Here is a 23133-nt window from a genome sequence, read left to right on the forward strand (position 1 = left end):
TTCAAAATGGCAGAAAATCTATATAAGCGGAAGCTATGGGTTCTTGAGGCAAATGTGTTCCTCATGAGGAGAGGCATCTCTGTGCAAAGTTTCATGTCTCTACGACATACGGGGCATGAGATATGCCCATTCAAAGTTTGACATTTCAATCAGTTGCTATAACGTCTCTCAACGCTGCTGCCCTCTGATTGGCTAGTATGTTGCCTTCATTGGTTGGTTAGGATCAGGCAAGAGGGATGAGATTGGTGAGGGTAAGAATATCAGGATGAGCCAATCAGAGGCAGAGTCGGACAGAGTTGTTCACCATCCTGGGAAAAAGTAAAGGTACATCATGGGCCTGGTGTAGGCTCTGTATCAACACCCTAGACTCAGCACAGAAGTCTAAACAGGCCTTTAGCGGTGCAGCAGCTTCATTATCAGGCCCTTATTGATCAGTGTCAGTTGTCATGTCTGTCTGTTCAGCAGCTACACATCTTGTTCTGGCTGCAGTGGATCGGTGCAATAACAGCTCAGGGATGTTGGTAGACGGTCGGGTTTATCATAAAACTAGAAATGTGAGTAAAGTAGCAGAAGATAAGACGGAACACCTGCAGAGACACAGCTGTAATCTGCTCCTCTGTGATACAGGAGATTCCTCTGTCAGGTGTCATGGTGTGTATGGAGGTCGATAAGGCAAGAAAAAGCTCTTTATTGGACCGAGATGACACACATGATAACAACACTCTGTGTGTGTGTGTATGTGTGTGTGTGTGTGTGTGTGTGTGTGTGCGGCTCTCTCACCTTCACTGCAGCTGACCTGAGATAAAACACCTCCAACACAAACAGGGTTTAGCAGCAGCGTGATACACACAAAGCTGCGTGATAAGAGTGTGTGTGAGATAAAGACGAGTGAGACGGATAAAAGTTCATCACAATAAATGAGTGATAAACAGCTGGGAGGTGAAAGAGTCCTGGCTGCTGATCAGGACTGTTTCACCACCTGTGAGGATGACATGACCTTTGACCTCTGCTCTCCATCAACACATCAAACACATCAAACATGATCCTCAGCAGGCCGACTCTGCCTTCGTCTGCAGCCAGCTGGATGCTGCAGGCTGCAACAACTCACTGTCTGGACTCACTGTTCAGGTCACGCTGCAGCTTTAAATATTATTCACATCAACACCTGCCCACAAAAACTTACTCTGTGGCCACCAAACATTACCTGCAGGTGAGTTTTATGAAGTCTCTGTTGAGAATGAGATTACCTGTCTACATTCGCCAACGTTAAGTCACAGTCTCACAAACATCCTGACTCATTTGCTCCTTTTAGTTCAACATTATGCAAAAACAGTCGACAGTAACTCGTCGCCGGCTAGCCACGCCTCGAGACTAACGGCATCACATCGTCCTGGTAATGAACAAAAAACTTTCCCAGGATGCCCCCAGAGGTGAAAGGGGTTTTGTTTGTATGTATAACTATCTCTTAACCGATGACAAGAGCCAAACGAGCTAACAACTAACCAAGCTAATAGAGCTAACAAAGAAAATAGAGCTAACAGCTAACAGAGGAAATAAAGCCAAAAGCCCACAAAAATAATAGAGCTAACAGCTAACAGAGCAAAGAGAGCTAAAAGCCCACAAAGCTAACAGAGCTAACAGCTAACAGAGCACATAAAGCCAAAAGCCCACAAAACTAATAGAGCTAACAGCTAACAGAGCACATAAAGCCAAAAGCCCATAAAACTAATAGAGCTAACAGCTAACAGAGCAAATAGAGCCAAAAGCCCACAAAGCTAGCAGAGCTAACAGCTAACAGAGCAAATAGAGCTAAAAGCCCACAAAGCTAACAGAGCTAACAGCTAACAGAGCAAATAGAGCTAAATGCCCACAAAGCTAATAGAGCTAACAGCTAACAGAGCAAATAGAGCTAAAAGCCCACAAAGCTAACAGAGCTAACAGCTAACAGAGCAAACAGAGCTAAAAGCCCACAAAGCTAATAAAGCTAAATGCCCACAAAGCTAATAGAGCTAACAGCTAACAGAGCAAATACAGCTAAAAGCCCACAAAGCTAATAGAGCTAATAGAGCTAACAAAGCCAACAGCTAACAGAACTATGGCCATCTTAAAACTTTTCTGAAACTTGCAGACACTGATATTCTGACAGTCATCAACTTCTGTAACTAACGTAACCTAAACCACATTTTCTCAACAGATTGTGAGAAAAGTGACTTTACTTTTTGTACGATGCGAAAACTTCACATTTCTATCATTCTCAAGTAACAATAAAAAACTGTTGGTACACACTTAAATGTTGTAGCTCAGCTCTACGGGGTCACTGTATGTTTTGGCTGAGTTGTTATATTAATATTATTTGAATGTTTCGTTGCAGCTGGTTTGGTGAATTTATTCTGAGAGAACGACCGAAGAAACATTTCCCAAGATGTTTTTTTTCATGCAGCTGAGGACTGATGCTCTTATTAGGTAGTGTGGTGTAATGCTCAGTACATTGTATACGGACCTGTGACACACACACACACACACACACACACACACACACACACACACACACACACACAGTGCTGGATCAGCAGTGTTTTATATAGAATCTGGTTCTCAGTGTGTTCCAGGTCACTGACAGTTTCTGCAGGAAAATCAGGACATTGTGTGTATGTGTGAGTATACGCTTGTGTGTGTGTGTGTGTGTGTGTGTGTGTGTGCGGGGAACAAAACTATATTTAACCCACTTTCACCTTACATCATATGACATCATTTTTACATTAACTGTCGACTGATTTCCTCCAGTTTTGTGGATAAAAGACCTTCATCTCTCTAAAATAAACTCAGAGTTCATTGGGAGTTTCCTGGTGTTTGGGAGATATTAACATTAACCAGTGCGAACCATCAGAGAGCCACTTAGCAGCTATGCACAGCTGAGCCATAAATAATGCAGCCCGCTGTGTCATTAACAGCACACATGTTGTTTGTATCTGCTCTGCTGTGTCTCTCACTGATTCCAGTCCATGACAGACATTTATTACTATCAATATAAAGCTGAAGGAAAAAGAAAGTGTCCCCTCAAATTACCTCTTGCTTTCTCTCTGATTCATGTTTCATCACTTTGTACAACAGCCAGCGCTGACGCTCTGCACCGCGGATCAATTTATTGAATTCTACTTTGAACTTGTCCCTAAGTAAACTGCGATGGAGCTGAAAACATAATTCCAGGGAACTTATGGTACCTCATTAAACTGAAATTTTATTTTTTCATGTTCTGCTGTCACACTGGAAACATCCCCCAACCTCTGAAACCCACTGCCTGTGGGAGGCGTTGAGCTTTATGAGGGGGAATTTGGCCGTTTTATGAAAGCGAGTTTACAGAGCACAGAGTGCGGAGACAGTGTAATACAGTTTAACATCTACGCAGAGGAGCACTGAGAGAGCAGAGTAATGTACATATTAGGGCTGGCACCATATCAGATCCTCACCACATGCTTATCCTGCCCTAAGGGGATAAATATATATTGCAGTATCTATAGAACATATTTTTACATTAAACTACAGTTCTTGTGTGTGGATGGCAGGAGTTTAACCCTTACACCCAGCAAGGACTCAATGAGTCCTCGCCCGTTCCTCTATTGAGCAGCATTTTGGCTGCAATCATGCTTTAGCAAAATGCTTTGGGGAAGTTTTGCCTTTATCTGTTAATGTTGAAATTAAACATTTTTTTCAATGTGTAATTAAATTTATAGCTCTCACCCAGTAAGGACTCATTGAGTCCTTGTGATGGTTGAAGTCATAACTTTTTAATGGTTTTATCTTTTAAGATTATTATTTTTTTGGTTATGTTATTAAACTTCTCTCCCACCATGACTGTTATAATTCAACCAATATAATTAGTTAATTAACCCTTTACAGGCCGGTTTCTGTCATGTACCACTCATTTTTATACAAAAAAAACAGCCAAAAAATGAAATATTCTGTAGTTTTTTGGGGATTTTTTTTAAATGATTACAACTGTCTGAGCTCAGGCAGTGTTTATGGGGAATATCAGTTTTTATGCATTTTTACTTTTTTGTAGTGTTAGATTGAAAACAAAAATAGCTCTCACCCAGTTAAGGACTCATTGAAACTGCATATGAACTAATATTCTGCATGAAAACTGACTGACCTCAGGCAGATATAAGTATTAAAAAAATATCCCTCCAGCCTCTTGTAAACTGAAATTATTTCACTTTTTGGCTGTTTTTTGTATAAACATGAGTGGTACATCACAGAAACCGGCCTGTAAAGGGTTAATTAACTAATTTTATTGTTTGAATTATAACAGTCATGGTGGGAGAGAAGTTAAATAACATAACAAAAAAAGAAAAATCTTAAAATATAAAACCATTAAAAAGTTATACCTTCAGCCATCATGAGGACGCAATGAGTCCTTAACTGGGTGAAAGCTATATTTTGTTTTCAATCTAACACTTCAAAAAAAGTAAAAATGCATAAAAACTGATATTCCCCATAAACACTGCCTGAGCTCAGACAGTTGTAATCATTTAAAAAAAATCTCTTTAACTAGAGAATATTTCATTTTTGGGGTGTATTTTGTATAAACATGAGTGGTACATCACAGAAACCGGCCTGTAAAGGGTTAATTTAATAATTATATTGTTTGAATTATAACAGTCATGGTGGGAGAGAAGTTAAATAACATAACAAAAAAATATAATAATCTTAAAAGATAAAGCCATTAAAAAGTTATGACTTCAACCATCACAAGGACTCAATGAGTCCTTACTGGGTGAATGGATGGAATTTAAAACCGTCTGTAAGGGTTAAGGGACTGTGACAGAACATTGCAGCAATATATTGGAGAACCGGGCAAATAGAGCGTGTGCATGAGAGGGCGACTTGCACCCCTTTTCCTCCAACATTAGCACATGTATGTGGGTTTTTAAACATGTATAAACCCGCTAAAAATAATGTATAGACCGTTTTACTGTGAGTAAACAGTATGATGTCGTCTCCATAGATGTTAGCTAGCGCTAGCTAACAAGTTGTCTTGTTTTAGATGATGGAGGAAGATGATGCAAGTGGTGGGTTCAGAAACACACAAACTGGACCGTTCATAAATCCGTCACATCGACCCTTAGCTTGTAGGTTAATAAATGTTTTAATATTAAAAATATATATATATAATATATAGAATATTATATTATTTATTTTTTTCAGTAGAAATTGGAGAGTTCAATCGGACTGTTGCCCAAAACTGCTGCCATGGTTAAAAAATTGTACGAACCACACAAGAACCCTTTTCTTCCTTTCATCATGTCGTGGAAGAGATACACTAATGATGTGTTTTTCTTTGGAAAGGATCTATACCCAGCCTCCTAGAGTTGTCACAGTTTTTAAATGACAGTTTTGCAGGTCTAAAATTCACCCTTAAGTATAGCCTTTAAGAAATCAATTTCCTTGATAATTTGACAAAAAAAGATAATGTCCTCTCTTCCTCTCTCTACCCAAAACCTACAAATCGAAACACACTTCTTCATGCTGCAAGTTTTCATCCAATTCCTCTCAAAAAAAGTCTACAGTTTAGTCAACTCATCAGACTAAAAAGAATCTGTGCTGTCTCAGAACAGTATAACACAAGTAAAGATGAGATGCTAACAAAGTTCAGAGAAAGGAACTACCCTGAAGATTGGCTTGTAAACGCAGAAACAAAGGCAGACTCAAAAAGCAGAGATGCATATCTACAAATAAAGAAATCTTTAAAACCTAAGCTGAACCTTGTATTCTGCACTACATTCACACCCAAAACCAAAAATATTAAAAGTGTAATTCTAAAACTTTGGCACATCCCCCAAAATGACTCATCTTTCAAAAGCACCTTTACTGATCCACCTATGGTCACTTTTAAAAGAGGAAGAAACATAAAGGGCAGAATAGTCAAAGCACACCAACAGCCTAAAGTCACAAACAGCAAACTTGCAATAAATCATCTCCAAGGCAATTTTAAGTGTGGTACCTGTATAAACTGTCAAGTCACCACAAATATTAAACAGTTTAATGTCACTGATAAAATGATCAACATTAAGGACCTGATAACATGTAAATCAAAAATGTGGTGTACCTAATAAAATGTCCATGTGAAAAAATATACGTAGGTGAAACATCCCGATCCCTTAAAGAGCAGATTACAGAACATAGGAGTGCCATTAAAAGAAAGGACTTCACCAGTCCTGTGGCGAGACACTTCAATGAAATGAATCACCCTCTCTTTTCTGAGGCATTGAAGTTAATAAACCAAGTCAAAGAGGGGGTAATGTTAACTTCATGAGTCTCTCCCCACAGGGTATGAATAAGGACTTTTCAATTAGTGGGTCTTCTGTGTGTTTATAAAATGTATTCTTTACCATGTTTAGTTCGATACTATCTTTTTACCTTTTAATGTTTTATTATGTTTTGCTGTCTTTGCTGGTCCCTTTTTATTTTTTAATACTTTTTGACTTTTTTGTAATTTTTGTTCATTCTTTCTGTGTGTAGCACTTTAAATCCCCTCACGTTACTGCTCTCTAGCTCACGACCAAACAAGGTGATTTCTGCTAGACACTCCCCTTGCTTCTCATGTGCTTCCAACACACTCACCTTTACTAGTGGCTGAAATATATATGTTGATGCATAGGATTGGTCATATGCATGCATTTTTTATTTTTTTTTTACTCTTTCAATTTCAAATGAAAAATGATGTGTACAATATGTTTCTTGATGAAGGCCACAAGCCAAAACGCGTCGACCAGTAAAGTTGTTTTTCATACCACAAGTGTTGCTGGAGCTCTTTTGACATTTTCCATAGTTCAGGCTCAGGTCAGGCTCTGACTGAATGTGTGGGGTCATGCAGGGTCAGGCCTCATTTTTGGGCCTGATCAAAGCTTCAGCTCTGTGAACTTAAAAAAGTGACTGTGCTCAGGTTGAACTCAGGTCAGTCATGGTGGATTGTGATATTGTTTTACAGCAAAACTTCCTCTGAACTGCCCCTGCAGCCAAATCCACTTATTCACCACCCATCTGTATACTCAGTCTGCTCCAAACTGTCAGCGTTTAGCCAAAATGGCTGAACACACACACACACACACACACACACACACACACACACACACACACACACACACACACACACACACAGAGTTTGTGTCCAGGTGACACACCAGTTCGGAGCCAACCCCCGGCTGTCCCTGTTGTCCTCAGATATATGAACCTCTGTATACACAGCTGGAGCTTCAGGACGACATTAACTTACATTGAGTCCTTTCTGGAACAGCGTCTGTCCCATCACGTTCGCCAGCATCCGGATCAACGCCGCCCCCTGCAGACGGCACAGAGGAACACACTTTCAAACACAAGAACCAGTGAAAATATGATCTTTTATGTTACACAAATCAATTAATTTCATTAGAATCGCTGTGATTGGTTGATTAGTAGATCAGCACTGAGCTTTTGAGTCCACTTAAACTTTGGTGAACTAACACGCCGAGAGTCCAAAATGGAGGAAGCTATCCTGTTAGCCATGTCGCACCTGTCAGTTTTATATAGTCCCGTTCTGCTTGAGTTTAAACGGCTCCATAGAAAAGATGCAGAATAATCTGAAGTCAATCCTGAGTCATGAGTTCATGTTTAAAATTTTAACATATTCGGTTTTGTTTTCTAGTTAGCCACAAAGCTAGCTCAGTAGGCCGCAAATTTGTGATTCCTTGGCTGGCGAAGGTAGGTCCCGCCTAAACCCAACCAACGAAGGCAACAAGTGATAGCCAGTCAGAGGGAGAGTAGGCCAGGTTATGCCTTCGCCATCCCAGAAAACACACATTCACAAGCAGGCCATCGTGTTAAGAATGCTACTGGCTAGTTAGCATGTTAGCATGCCAGCTCGTCCCCAAGCTTTTATGTCATCATAATTTATTCAGATTAGTGAATTAAAGAGGGCCGATGGATTTTATGGTGACTCACCTTTTTGTAGGCGATCCAGTCAAAGACTCGGTCGATGTCGGTTGCCTGCTCCACTTCCTGTGAGATCGGGTGGGAGGAACTTAGGCCATCCAATAGCATCACCTCGTGGAGGACATCGGTCAGGAAGCGCTGCTTCTCCTGGAAACACACAAAAGTTGGTCTTCATCACTTACAGGGACATTTTATTGATATTAATTCACTGGATACTGGACATAAACGTTAACCACCACATGTCTCAGCACACTAATTATAAGAGAGCCAGATGCTTGTCCCCATATTGCAGGTGAGTCCACACAATGCAAGTGGCTCACCCACCAGAGACTTCTTCCCATATTGTGACAGTGTCTCCACAATGTTTGCAACTCACCTACCAGTTGCTTGTCCCCATATGGAGGTGAGTCCCCACAGTGTAGGTGTATGAGCAGGTAATTGTCCCCACATTGTGATTAATTCTCTGCAGTGATTTCTCTAATCCAGAGTTTGTTTTGGTTTTCTTCTTCCGGCTCATCTTATCACAAACACACGCCTTAACCCTGAGTCTTGGAAGCTGGTGTTTGCTTTGGTTTTCCTCCAGCTCAGCTTTCACCAGACTGCAGTTTAATAATTAAGTTTGGCAAAACAAAGTTGGTCAACAAACAGTCGTTTAGTGGAACAGTTGGTTCAGTACACAAATGCTTAGTTGTGTAATCAGTGTGGTTAATCTCTGTTTATTGTAATCTTGTTTTCTTTTATTGTTTCCACTCTTCATCTGAGCTTCATCCCCCTAATTCCTTCCTCTTCGTATTTCCTGTCCTCATCGTTTTCCATATTGTGTCTGTCCTTTTTCTTCCTTTGTTTCCTCCTCCTCTTTCATCTTGTCATTTCCTTTCCTCTGCTTCCTCTCATCTCTTCCTTCTTTTTATTCCCAACCTTCTTTCTACATCCTCCGTTCCACTCATCCCTCCATGCCTCCTCTCCTTGCTGTCAATCTTTCCTGTCTTTGTTTCCTCTCATTACTCCTTTTCCTGTTTCCTCTCTCCTCCTCCTCCGCTCACCCAGTTTCAGGGTTTTAATAGACATCTGCAAACATGTTGAGCTGTAACGAGCTCTGTCTAAATTACCCTTGGGATCAGACTAAATCCGGAGAAGTGCGGCTCTGTCTAATTCATGGATTACAGTGTTTACTATGGAGATTCGGTTTTAATGAACCTCCATCTTGTTAAGCTATAGAATTGTAGGCTTATTAAGTTTTAGTCGTTAATGAACGGAATGAACAGGAACTTTTTTTTAATTAACAGTATCTGCTGGGATCTGGCTAATTCTTGGTCCAATGTGGCTCTGTGTAATTCATGGATTACAGTTGTTTATTAAGTAGATTTGACTTTAATGAATCTACATCTAGTTAAACAAAAGTTTCCTGAGATATTACATCTTTAATGAACATTAGGATCGACAAGGAGATTTAGATTTTACAGTGTCTGCTGGGATCTGACTACTTCTTGGCAGATGTGGCTCCGTCTATTTTGACTTGCATGAAATATTCATCTGTGCAAACATTAGCCTATGCTTCCTGATCTCGCTCTGTGATGCAGAGACTGTTATCTTTCCGTTGTCCCTGAAGATTAATGGTAATGTACCAGTCTAATATCTGGTGTGACAGTCAGTGCGTGTACAGTGGTGGACCCTGCAGGGCCCAGGCTGATCTCTGCACGGTCCACACTCTGCGCTTGGTTAGTATGTGATCCCTCCTTGATGCTGTTAACAAGTCAAATTATTTATCTAGAAACAGAGCAGGTTAAACACCAGGACAGCAACGTGCCCGCCCAAAATATATTTTACACAACAGAAGAAATAACTTATTAGTCTGGGGACTTTCTCTCTGGGGGACTGAGGAGTTTACATGTTTACCATCAATGAAATGTTGTTGTTGTTGTCTTCTCTAATAAATGTAGTGTAAATGGTGAAATCAGTTGTTCACAGACATCTGCTGCTAAATGTTACCCTGCCTCTTGTGTTGGGGTAATTACAGCCAGCAACACAATACACAGTGATTTTTCTTTGACTGTAACAAACCTGGCGTGAGTGATGTGTCTCCAGTCACTCAATCACAAACAATAATAGAGAAGATTACAGTGATTTTAGTGACTGTAATTGGGGCAGGTTGTTTTCTGTCGTAACATCCTGAACCGCAAAGCAGTGAAAAGTAGTGTGTGCATGTGATCGGCCACGTACAATACATTAATGACGTCTGGGCTCTTGACTTGAGCTCCTACAAATTGTCACGATCACATCTGCAGCAGACGTGTTGCACCACGTTTGTGTCATGTGTTTTGGCCATTGGATTAAATTTGCAGCTTTGCAGTAACGTTAGTGTAGTTTAACTCACAAACTCACAACAGAGCAGTTTTGTTGCCTCTGAAACAAGCCGCCTTTGATTTTTGATGAATTATAGCAAAAGCAACAACTATTTTAGCCGTTTCCACTTGCTCCTGTAGTTTCACTGCAAAAAAGAGCAATGTGCATCACATTTTTTATATAAAAAGCTGCAGTGAAATGAAACATTTCAGGCTGCAACAAACCCAAACACATCTCATAAAAACCCTGGGGGGACTGTATGCTGTGATATCCACAGGAAGAGGACAACCTAGTCTCATTCTTTAGTCACAGACATCTGGTGCTTGGTCAGTGACTTCCAGTGTCAGACACCAACGAAAAAAGACATCTTTTCACATTGGCATGATATATGGCTGGTCCCTGCTATTGTTTAACAGCGCCTGACGGTGTCAGGGGGACACACAGCGGGACAACCATGAAAGCCAAGGGCACGAAAGTCCTAGTAGGGCAGACAGGAGGAGTGTTGGATGGGTCCAACAACCAGCAACTTTGACCCAGGACAACTGTGATCACTTACCTTTTGGATGAAAAGCCAAACCCTGTTGTTTTTTTCTAAACATAACCACGTGTGTGTTGTTGAAGGTAAAAAACATCAGTTGGTGGTGTTGTACCAATGTACTGCTTTTATTTTGAAAGAGACTGTATGCAAACTGTACATTTCCTGTGAAAACAGAAGTGTATTTTGAAAACAAACAATGCATGTAACAGGCTGAAGTTGACATGGCGTCCCAGAACGTCAACAACCAACACACCCAGGGTACCTTGGACGTCATATGTGGACGTGGAAAGAGAACGTGTTGAGGAGGGAGACACGTTTTACAGGTTGTGTTGGTTTCAGTAAGAATGAGAAACGCTGCTTATTAAAACTAATTCACTGGTTATCTCTCACATTCTTTCACCTGTGCAGTTTGTTCTCTCTCTCATCAATAACATGTTTAATAAACACAGAGCATCTTTTATGTTGTAATGTTCCTGAGCGTGTGTGTAGTGACTGTGTGTGAATGTGGTCGGAGTCGATCAGTGATTCTCACAGACGGGGCTGTGTCACACTCCTGCTCTTCACACTGTAATGTGTTTTACATAAAAACAAGGATTTTATGGAGCTGACTGCAGAGCTGAGCTCTCTTGTATTCTACTTACTGAACACATCATTAGCATCTGAGTGCATCTTTTTGTTTGCACGTAATGGGCCGTCGGTGTGTCATCCTTACAGGCCTCGCAGCCCCCGCAGTCTGACTGAAAGGGCTTTTGTAACTCTGAGTACAAATTCTGTGCAGAGCCCAAACAAAGCACTTCATTTTCTTTTTTACTTTGTCCTGACACTCCTCATTCATTACACAACACAGGCACAGAGGGGGGGTTTACCTGCACGCACTGTAAAGACAGTAAAAAGACTGTTTTCATACTGTGCACTTTCATTAACATTCACAAAACATCCACACTGTGTTCCAGAGGCAAAATGTCTGAGGAAATGAAAATCTGAGCTTTAATGTTCATCCACTGCTTCTCAGGACTGATTCAATGGATAGATTTGATTTGATTCATTACTAAAAGTCATCAGGATATATTAATAAGGTCACGTGACTTATTTCTATTGAAATTCTGCAGTCTAGACTTGGGAGGCGGGATCAGGGAACGACATGTACATGCTAATGTCATCTCACTTTTTACATGGGAACACCTACACATTAAAAACCTCAAGAACATACAGTCATAAAAAACGATTAAGATACTCAACTTCAGAAAGGTGACCAACGACTAAGAACGAGGGATGCATGACATTGAATTTTTTGCTGATATCTGATACGCCGATATATAAAATCTTATTTGATCAATACTGATATCAATATATCTACTTTTTACACCACCTTCATTATAAAGATATTGGCTGACTCTGATGACGTGCCAACATTATTGTGCATCTCTATTTAGTGCTGCTGTGGAAAGGATGTTTTATCACACTAACTTCCTCAGCATGCATTTTTCAGCCATTTTTTTTTTAAAAATCTGTTCAGGGAAGGAACAGATTTAATTTAATTTGGGACTTTATTCCAGTACTTCGCTCCTGCGTAGAGGAATGTGCTTCTCCATAGTTTGCTTGTTATATTGGTTGTTGTTTCATAGTAAACCTCTTTTCCACCAACACTGGTGCCTATATGTGGGTTTTTTAGACGCCAAAAAGTGCTAACAGCCTAATGAACATTAGAAAGCAACATGGAGGCTTGTGAAACTGTTACAGTGATTATTTTTTTTGTTCTATATTCAATTTTCAATTAAATTTTATTTATAAAGCCCAATATCACAGATCACAATTTCCCTCAGAGGGTTTAACAGTGTTTTAATGAGGAAACAAATGGAAGAAAGCTCAGAAACCAGAAGAAGAACTGAGGCACGATCCCTCTTCTGGGACAGACAATCCAATATATTGGACTTTTTGCACAATAGGAAACAGCATGTGGGGGTGCATGGAGTTATGTCAGGTTGGAAACCTGTGACATCAAGAGTCCCACAAAGCTCAGTACAGGGGCCCGTTCTCTTTGTCCTATATATAAATGATTTACCAAGTGTGATACATTCTGATTTATACCTTTTTGCGGATGACACTAAAATATTTAGGACAATTACGAAGGACACAGTCACAGTTCATCTTCAAGCAGATCTTCATAGCATGAGTAATTGGTGTGATACCTGGTTATTGAAATTAAATCCATTAAAATGTAAGCATCTGCATGTCAGAGGAAAGGGTGACAACTGCGTTGAGTATGTGGTTGGAGACTTGCTTGTCCAACATGTAGAAGAGGAAAAGGATGTAGGTGTGGTGGTTGACAGTTCAATAGAATTTCAAAAACACATTTTTGAAAAAATTAAAATAGCAAATTCCAGGGTGGCGATAATAAAACGAACTTTTACAAATTTAAGTAAGGAAATTGTTTTACCATTATACAAAGCTTTGGTGAGATCTCATCTTGAATTTGTTAGCTCTGTCTGGTGTCCTTATAAAGCAAAAATATATAGAAAAAATTGAAGCGGTTCAGAGAAGAGCAACCAAATTAATCCCAGGTCTGAAAGAGATGTCATATGAAGAGAGATTAAGGCACTTAGAATTACCAACTCTTGTCTATAGGAGGTATAGAGGTGACATGATTGAGGTTTACAAACTTGTCCACAAAGTATATGATTCCACAGTAGAGCCTGTTGTCAGTTTTTGGAATAATAGGTATGAATTACGAGGAAATTCCTTAAAACTCATCCCAAAAATGTGTCACTCTGACAAAAGAAAAAACTTAGGACTGTAACAGTATGGAATGAGCTTCCAGAGGATGTAGTGCAGGCTCCATCAGGGAATTTAAAAATAGACTAGATAAATTCTGGTCAAATAAGGATTTTTTATATAATTATAAAGCAAGGATAGGATTTTTGTGGATTTGGATTATTTTTTAGATAATGTAGGAGATTATCTTGGATATGTTATATGTATTTAAGTGATATGTATGTATTATTGAGGTTTTTAACTGTATATTGTGTTTTTTTTTTTTGTATGGCTGATATTATTTTGAGTCTGATGCAGAGGATTTATATCCTGTATTAGATGTATTTTCATTAAATTCATTAAATTGATGTGTTATCAATCCAGTCTCTCTTTAAACTCATCGCTGACACATTTGGAACTATGTCAGAGCGCTGTTTGGACAAAGACAGACAAAATTTGTGGCAGTGTGTCACTGCATTGCGCAGTAGAAGGGGCAAAAATGGACGCATCCATGATGGTGTTGTATTTTCATCGCTGCTGATCAGAGTTGGAGCTGACAAATACTTGTCACTACTGCAGATTAATTTGTCCTGGGAATGAATGCCTGGTAACCTTTTCACTAAAAACACACACCGAGCTTTGGTTGATGTTAGCGGATTTATTTTGTGCGGTGGAAAAATGTGCTGTAGACACACAACCCCTCGTATTCAGGCCTTGAGAGTCCCAAACACATTGAAAATACCCGGTAAAATAATTTGGACATGGACCATAAAAACTCTTGCAGAAGTTTTAACTGCCGCGGAGCCAGCTCAGCTCCAAAATCCAAAACTTGGTTATGGTGAAGAGAAGATCAGGTTTGGGGACACAATCCTTGGAGCAAGGCCATGCAGTGAAGACTACGTCACTTTAGAGACGTTGATATGATACGTACAAATGTAAGGTATTCATTCAACATTTTCTTCTGACACTGAACTAATGATGTAGCTAATGTCCTCATGGTTTCCTTATCATAGACTGTGGAAATAGTTACTTTGTCTTTGAGTGGACCCACACTCACTGGTCACATTAACACAACAGAGGGGGCAGGGCGGACTGGACTGGATTGATTCTCATTGGTTAGACTACCTGTGGCAACTGCAGCCAATTGCACAAGCTTGTTGGGACACACCCCCTGTGTGTGCTCTATAACTGCAGCATTAACCAGCGTCTGGTTCACCACAGACGGCAGAGATGACGCAGATCAACCGAGAGAGCTCTGAACAGATCCGTGTCATGCGGGCGAACGGAAAATCAGCACATGAGATCCAGCAGCATTTTGCCAAGCTGGGCATCAAAGTGTCTCTGAGGACGGTGAGGTATCACTTCAAGGAGAGACAACCACGCCGCTCATGTCCGAGGAAGCTGCACGAGTAAGTAGCCTAAAGAATTACAATGTCTTGAAAGTACGTGCCTTTTTAATGCAGAGATGGCACAACAGAGCCACTATGAACTCCCTTCTTTACGACGCCTTTGCATTTTTACACAAAACCACAAAACCTCGTTAAAGGTTTTTTTTGAGGAGTTTTTCCTGATCAGCTGTGAGGGTCCAAAGGACAGAGGCATGTTGTATGCTATAAAGCCTCTGAGGCAAATTGTGATTTGTGATATTGGGCTTTATAAATAAAATTGATTGATCATATGTTGTACTCAAGGCTGATGCTGTTGTGCTACATGTCGCACCCTGCACCCCTTTTTTGCTCCTGTGATGTCACCATGCTGTCTAAAATCACACACTGGAGCGAAATGATGCCTTCGTTGTTTGGTTCTGTGTAAACATGCAAAGGCAGCGTAAAGAAGGGACTTCGTAGCGGCTCTGTGGCGCCATCTCTGTGTTAAAACAGCTACAATCTCCTAAAAATCTGGAAAGTTTTTCCTTTGTGTATGAAATGTGTTCCTTTGTCTGACGTGTCTTTCTGACCTCCGCAGTAACATCCTGACTGTCATTGATGAGGTGACAAAGAGCAAGAAGATGAAGGCCCAAGCTTTGCAGCAGAAAATTGAAGAAGACTTTGGTGTTCAGCTGAGCCTGACCAGCGTGCGCCGTGCCCGCAGGAACCTGGGGTGGAAGTTCGGAAAGCCCAGCTTCTGCAAGATCACAACAGAGCTCAACAAAGAGGCAAGACTGAGACAAGCTGTTCAGTGGCTGGAGTCTGGGGAGACGTGGCACGACGTGCTGTTTACCGACAAAACCACAGTGACTCTGGAACCCGATGCCAGGCCTTGTTTCCACAGGAAGGGACACCTTGTTGCCAAACCGCTGCGTACACACACCTTTAAGCTTCACATCTGGGGACTGATTTCCCGACACGGCGCAGGGCCTATGGTCATCTTTGAGGGGAGCATGGACAGACAATACTATGAGACCGACATCATCAAAGCAGTCGCAGCGCCGTACATCAGGGTGAATTTTGGGTCAGATCATCGCTTCTTCCAGGACAATGATCCAAAGCACACTGCTGCTGCCACCTGCATCGCATCCGAGGGAATCAACTGGGTGAGGACTCCGCCACAGTCGCCGGATTTGAACCCCATGAAGCTTGTTTGGCCCGTAATGAAAGAATTCATCCGAAAGGAGGTTAAGCCTCGCACAAGACAGCAGCTTGTCCGAGCCATCGAGGCCTTCTGGGACTTGAAACTGACCCGCGAGTTCTGTAATGAAGTCATTACAGGCTTATCAGAAGTACAGAGACAGATTGTGAAGAACAAAGGAGGGCCGAGTGGAAAGTGAGCAAACAGTCCACACACACACTCACTGATGCTGTTTCATCTTGTTTCATACTGGGTTTGTAAAATAAACACTTCTCTTTAAAAACGCTCCTCTGTGGGTTTTTTCTTCCTTCCTGTGTGTGTCTAGGTTGGCTCTCTGTTCAAATGGGTCTGAGCTGCATGAAAAGGCGACTGATGTACATACTCTCACCTCTCTCCAGGTGATCAGTCTGAATGGGAGGGTGGAGAGGTGAGAACAGGTTCAACAGTTGGTCGTTCAGCTGCTTTAATGACCAGCTCAAACAGATGCAAACACAGAGCCACTGAAGCAAAATCCCTCAAGTGTTTGTGTCATTAAACAGGATGAATTAGAAATATGAAAAACAGCTAATTCATGTGATCCTCACTACAAATACTGCTAGTTGGGAATAGTTTCATTTTAAGATGAATGAAATGTTTTAACTTGTGCTTTCTTTAGGAGGTGGTGCATTGATCATAGGAACTAGAATCACCACCTCACGGCTTTGCAAACCAGTCAAGTTACAGTTTACATCCGTGTCTGTCAGGACTCATGCAGCCATGACAGTGGACAATGCCTCAAATATGGATGTTGCAAAAGCAAAGCTACAAGTTTTAAAACATGGATGTTTCACAGACAGAGGGAGTGTGTCCAAACTGCAGTACGTACTTCAGTTGCCCTTAAAAAATACGTACTCTTGCATGCAGGCATGCTGGCTTACAGACTGCAAAATCAGATCAGATGTAGTAGAACATCCTGGTGTTTATGGCACACTGCATTTGACATACTATGAACTGGGACATACTAAATCTTTTCCTGGTGTACCATATAGTGTGGCAGTATGAGGATAGGAACACACAGAAGATCTATACAATCAGCACAGTTTCAAGATTAGAGTCACCAATTCAGTATCTGACCAAATGTCTCCCCTTCTGTTCCTGAGATATGACGTTAAAACATGATGATGTCACAGTCAAGCTGACCTTTGACCTTCATTATTTTATCCCGTTAGACATTTGTGTCAAGATTTGTGTATGAATTCTTGAGTTATGACCAAAAAAATGGCCAAAAAAAGTTTTTAGAGGACACAGTGACCTTTGACCACCAAAATCTAATCAGTTCATCACTGAGTTGATGTGGATGTTTGTGCCAAATTTAAAGAAACTCCTTCAAGGTGGTCTTGAGATACTGTGTTCATGACGATGGGATGAACCAGGTCACCGTGACCTTGACTTTTAAACCTTTGACCACCAAAATATAAGCTGTTCATCGTTGAGTCAAAGGGGACGTTTGTGCCAAATCTGAAGAAATTCCCGCAAAGTGCTCTTGAGATGTATGAATGTATTCAAGAGAACAGGACAGATGGACAACCTGAATATATAATGCCTCTGGCCGCAGCTATCTTCGGCGCGGAAGCATAAAAAGCCTCAAAACATCGTAACATGTTTCACATTTTTTAGAAAAGCTGCCGTGAAATCAAACATTTAGTCGCAACAATCCCAAAAAAAAAGCAGTCGAAATCCTGTCGGGACTGAATAATATCTGGAAACTGGATTCCAGGCGGCTGGCAGCCAGAGAGCCTCCGGCTGGGAGATGCACTTCTGAGCAGCTGCGACTGTAAATGAATGAAAACCATGTGTCACACAAAGTGTTTTGAAATAAATGCTTTCTGGGCTGACAGGAGCGGATCTGACTAATTCCTGGATGTTTTCTTGGACTGATCCCTCCTCAAAGGATTGGGCTAACTCCTGGGTAAAGACAGACGGCTTTCATTTTGGAGTCAACACAAATAGACAGACAGACAGACAGACAGGACCAGGAGCTCCAGCACAAATTACACAATTAGTGAATTAGTTAAATGGCACATTTGGATGAAAACGAAATGTCTCGGTGTGAAAGGGAGAAAAGAATCAGACTAAATGAGACATCGAGTGTAATTAACAGGGACTCTAAGTCACCTGGAGAGACAGAGAGGGGTCCATCTGGTCCATATGGCCATTAAGAACCAGATGGACCCACATGTGGAGGACAGCTAATGGGCCAACAGTCAGTGTAAACACAAACACTCACACACAGATGGAGGGACGGGGCTGCGTTCAGGAGCAGCTGCTGAACTTTAAAACGTCTGCTCGTCTCCGCCCTCCATCCTCCTCTGCTCCCACCCCGTCACTCCTCCTCTCCTCCTCTCCTCCTCTCCTCCTGCTCCTCTCCCTCCCTCCTCTTTTATATCAGTGTCATTTAAACTTGTGTGTGTGACAGACGCCTCTCTGCCTCTCTGTTCAACGCTCTCTGACTGAATACTAATTCACTGCCTGGCAGGTGTCGCACATCAAATATAGTTTAGGTCAACAGTTTAACAGCTTTATTAAACTCAGAGGTGTCACGGCAACAATACGGATGATTCACACACCGTTACCAGATGAGACTGGGACAAATGATACAGCTGATGTTCGTCAGGCACAGTGCAGCGTTCACAGCAGAGCATCTACTCTCTGATATCTTAATAATCTCCCAGGGGGCTGATCCAGGTCCAGGTTTAGTGTGTACACTTTGAAATGTGGTTGTACGGGTCATTAGGAGCAGAGGTTAGCTCAGGTTTTATCTTCCTCTCCTTGTGTTTAGCGCCAGGCAGCTAAGACCTTTTAAATCTGTGAGTTAGGAGTTCCCTTAAGGTTTTATGCATTTTATAGATTAAGTAACGCCCACAGGTCTTTTCCCTCCGTGTAGTTCACCTAAACTTAAATTATGAAGCAATCAATCCTCAAATAAATGACTTTATTTACCAAAACCCATCTGGTTTTATGCTGCTCCCCTTTTCCCCCAGAGAGCCGGGATGTAACCGTCGTACTGAGCATTGTGGGTAATGGTGCAAATCACTGACCACGACTCCAAAGAAATCAGGCAGATTCTATGTTTTTGTTATTGCCAGGAAAAATAAGGAAACAAATAAAACATTAACACAAATCTATAGTTTAGTTTCCTCAAACACACACTGGAGGAAGCAGTGACTCTGCCAGGGACTATTTTCAGTGGCGGATTAATCCACATTTGGTGCTCTGGTGAGTGTTTGTGCGTTAAAATAAACTACACTGTGTTCATGTTGATGAAGGAGCAGTGACACAGTGACACAGTGTGGTCTTTGGACAACAGTGGAGGAAGACGTGTCTGTAACCTGCTCTGTCATTTTCAAACACAATAACCTGGAACACATTTTTAACTTTATAAGAGAAAAGAGGAGATTCTTAGATTTTTTGTAACGATATCTGCATTGTTTTGGTGCTCCAAATATTAATATGATAAATTCATTAAAGGGGAACTAATGTTTTTTTCAACCTGGGCCCTATTGTCCGATCTACTTTTGTCTAAATGAGTGATAGGATGTTCAATATGTGACATGTCTCCAGTATGAAGCTAGGGCTGACCTGCCTGCAGCCCGTGAGCGCGCGCTATATTAAATAATAGGGCACTCAGACAGCGTCAAACAACGTCAAAATACGTCCACTAAAAGTGCATTTTTTTCCAAACAGATAGGCTCGGATTGTTAGTATAATTATCTGACAACATAACGGAAAGGAGACACAGATTTCAGAGCCAGACTTTCACTCTCTGAGTGAGTGTTTTGACTTGCCACAACAAACATGTCCGAATTTTTACCTGATTTTGACCAACTGGATCTGGATGAGCCATTTGAATTTGATGAGCGCCCGTATTTATTTGAACACGGAGTACATGGACGTACACGGACGCAGAGCTCATTGAAACTGAAGAGCGGACGAGGAGAGAGAGGGAGCAGCAACAGGCAGAGGAACATGTCTGAATCCAGCTAAAGGTAAACACAGACGTTCATTTCTCCTTTCCGTTATGTTGTCAGATAATTATACTAACAATCCGAGCCTATCTGTGTGAAAAAAATGCACTTTTAGTGGACGTATTTTGACGTTGTTTGACGCTGTCTGAGTGCCCTATTATTTAATATAGCGCGCGCTCACGGGCTGCAGGCAGGTCAGCCCTAGCTTCATACTGGAGACATGTCACATATTGAACATCCTATCACTCATTTAGACAAAAGTAGATCTGAAAATAGGGCCCAGGTTGAAAAAGACATTAGTTCCCCTTTAAAAAATAGGGCCCAGGTTGAAAAAGACATTAGTTCCCCTTTAAATAACATTGGTAGTTTCTGAAGTGAATGGTGTGTCACGATAAGTTACACACTGATCCACTGTGGCCATGAGAACGTCCCAACAGTATAAAAATAACACTGTTAACAGGCCAATATAATTCAATAGTACTAGTTCACCTCGCTGTTATGGATAAATACCACGTTAGCTTGCTAACATGATGGCACAAGGATTCATGGGTAACAGTCAACCTATCATTAACCCTTTAACAGATATTGTAATCGCACAGCTGACAATTTTTGGGATCAAATCTGAAATAAAACACAGCAAAACTCATTTTCATCAGTTTGTCTTCATCGCCCTCACTGATTAGAGTGTAATGATGATTATATTCACTGAGTACTGATGCTGTGAAAACATATTGATCTCTGAAAGGAAAGAAAAAATGATTGATTGGCGTAACGTTGCTCTTCTTCTCTGGACTTCAATGATGCTGAAAGTTTTGGTGAGAAAAATCAGATTTCATTTTCTCAACCGCCTCATGATTATATTTTACAAAGGTATTTAGTTTTTACATAACGGGATGGATTGGTTTTATTATTCAGCACGGTAAACTTTATTTAAGTCTCTTGTTTTCTTTATTGGTTTGTTATTGATGGAATTAATATTTATCTGGACAGCCATGTTGTATTCACTATAACTCTGATGTCTGCCTCTTGTTATCGACAGGATTTGATTTTACACAGATGCATTTTAGTATTTTGCTTATACTGTCATTCTGTTCAGTTGTATTTTTATTATATTACATTGGCTCTACATGTTACAGCCCGCACATTTTGTTTATTATTTTTTATTTAATTGTTTATTGTATGAAGTTACTTTTATTTTCAGACATTATGTGACACTGATTATTAGAATTTTTACAATACATGAGGATGTTTTTTTTTCTTTCTCTTAATGAACTTTTTTTTTTAACATATTTTTTATTTTTTATTAACATATACTATGATGATGTTTTTACGTGAAAAAACAAATAATCAAACTTGGGTTACATAGATTTAAAAAAATCAGTGATACCTAACTGTACGAATCTGCCATAAAAAAAAAAAAGTGAATAAATAAAAATAAAAATAAAAATGTGAATAAATAAATAAAAATGTGAAATAAATAAATAAAAACATGAATAAAAAAAATGTGAATAAATAAATAAATAAAAACGTGAATAAAAATACGTGAATAAATAAAAAAATAAATAAAAATGTGAATAAATAAATAAAAACATAAATAAAAAAATAATAAAAATGAAAATAAATAAATAAAAGAGTGAATAAATAAATAAATAAAAACGTAAATAAATAAATAAATGTAAAGTTACTAAATGTGGAGTCAGGAACACAATTTTACCAAAAAATATTTTTTTGCAAATGCATTTCTTAGTGTGACTGTTAATTATTTTTTAGTTTATAAATTAATTTTATTTTTTGTGATGAACAGGCCCATTTATCTTTGCTTATAAAATATTGGATTTCTGTAAGTGTTTATTTTCACACATTTTAAAACAAACCCAAAAAAAAACTCTGATTAAAACTTAAGTTATAAACAATAATGTGGCAGCCCATCCTGCAGTAACTCTGAGGACCCCTCAGGAGACATGACCCCCCTGTTGAAGACCCACATTACAACAGGTTTTAATATTCTGAAAACAAAGACTTTGTTTATCTGAAATCTGATGAAAACTGTTCTGACTCTGCCTTGTTACTGTCTCCCTTTCATTCATAATTTCAGGGAGACATAGAGGGAGGGACGGAGACGCTGAGTCATACCACAGTGTGGTTGACGAGTGTTTACAGCTCCTCATCACATCTCATCATCACGTCTCGTCATTACGTCTCTACAGGCTTCAGAATTGTATCTGTCGTCTGAATTTGGTGATAAGAGTTTCATATTCTGAAAGCCGAGACTTTCAAATCAAATAAAACCCCAAAATGACCTAAAATGGAGCTGCTGAAATAAATCCATGTTTATCTAAAAATGAGCCGCTGCAACATCCCAATCATTTCAATCAGCTCGCCACATCTCAGGCTGCACACACACACACACACACACACACACACACACACACACACACAGTTTATGGGATCTGTGAGTGTAAGTGAATATGTAACATGCTCAGGATTTAATGACTGTATTGGATTATTATTATTGATTATTGTTGAGTTTCTGTGAGATAAAATAACAAATAGCAGAATAAATAATTAACCCAGGGTGAAACCAAGCAGGGGTTAAACTGACTGCGATCACACTCTGAGAGACGGAGACGGTTTAATACAGTCTCTTTTCTCACTGAGGGCTGAGTGTCAAGAGATGAGAGGAGAAGATGAATATTGATTGTTCTCTGCTCACTTTAAAACATGAATATTTCATATTCTCCGAGTCTGTTTGTTTCCCATCAGTTATCTGTTGTCATTTACCCCTGACCTGCCGTCTCTCTGTATTCAGCTCATTAACTGACATCACGCCGTCACTCAGGACGTTTACCTGCTCAGTCACAGCAGTGCCAAGTATGTGCGACTCCTCTACGATAGGTGGAGATATGCCCCCTTTCAGCTTGTTAGTATTGGACCTTTTTCCTGTTGACCTATTACGTCACA

General features: G+C 40.3%; 1 protein-coding gene across 1 annotated transcript in view; it reads right to left on the reverse strand.

Moving 5' to 3' along the window:
- The window catches only part of LOC126384989 (thyrotropin-releasing hormone-degrading ectoenzyme-like), a 264660-nt gene that overhangs the window by 59986 nt on the left and 181541 nt on the right, over positions 1–23133 (reverse strand). Inside the window, exons 7-8 of the mRNA XM_050036465.1 lie at positions 7978–8115; positions 7274–7339 (exon numbers count right to left, since the gene is read on the reverse strand). Of these exons, the coding sequence (XP_049892422.1) occupies positions 7274–7339; positions 7978–8115 (204 nt within the window). The remainder of the gene's footprint in view (positions 1–7273; positions 7340–7977; positions 8116–23133) is intronic.

Source organism: Epinephelus moara, chromosome 23 (genome assembly GCF_006386435.1).
Source record: "Epinephelus moara isolate mb chromosome 23, YSFRI_EMoa_1.0, whole genome shotgun sequence".
In the NCBI taxonomy this organism is placed as follows: domain Eukaryota; kingdom Metazoa; phylum Chordata; class Actinopteri; order Perciformes; family Serranidae; genus Epinephelus; species Epinephelus moara.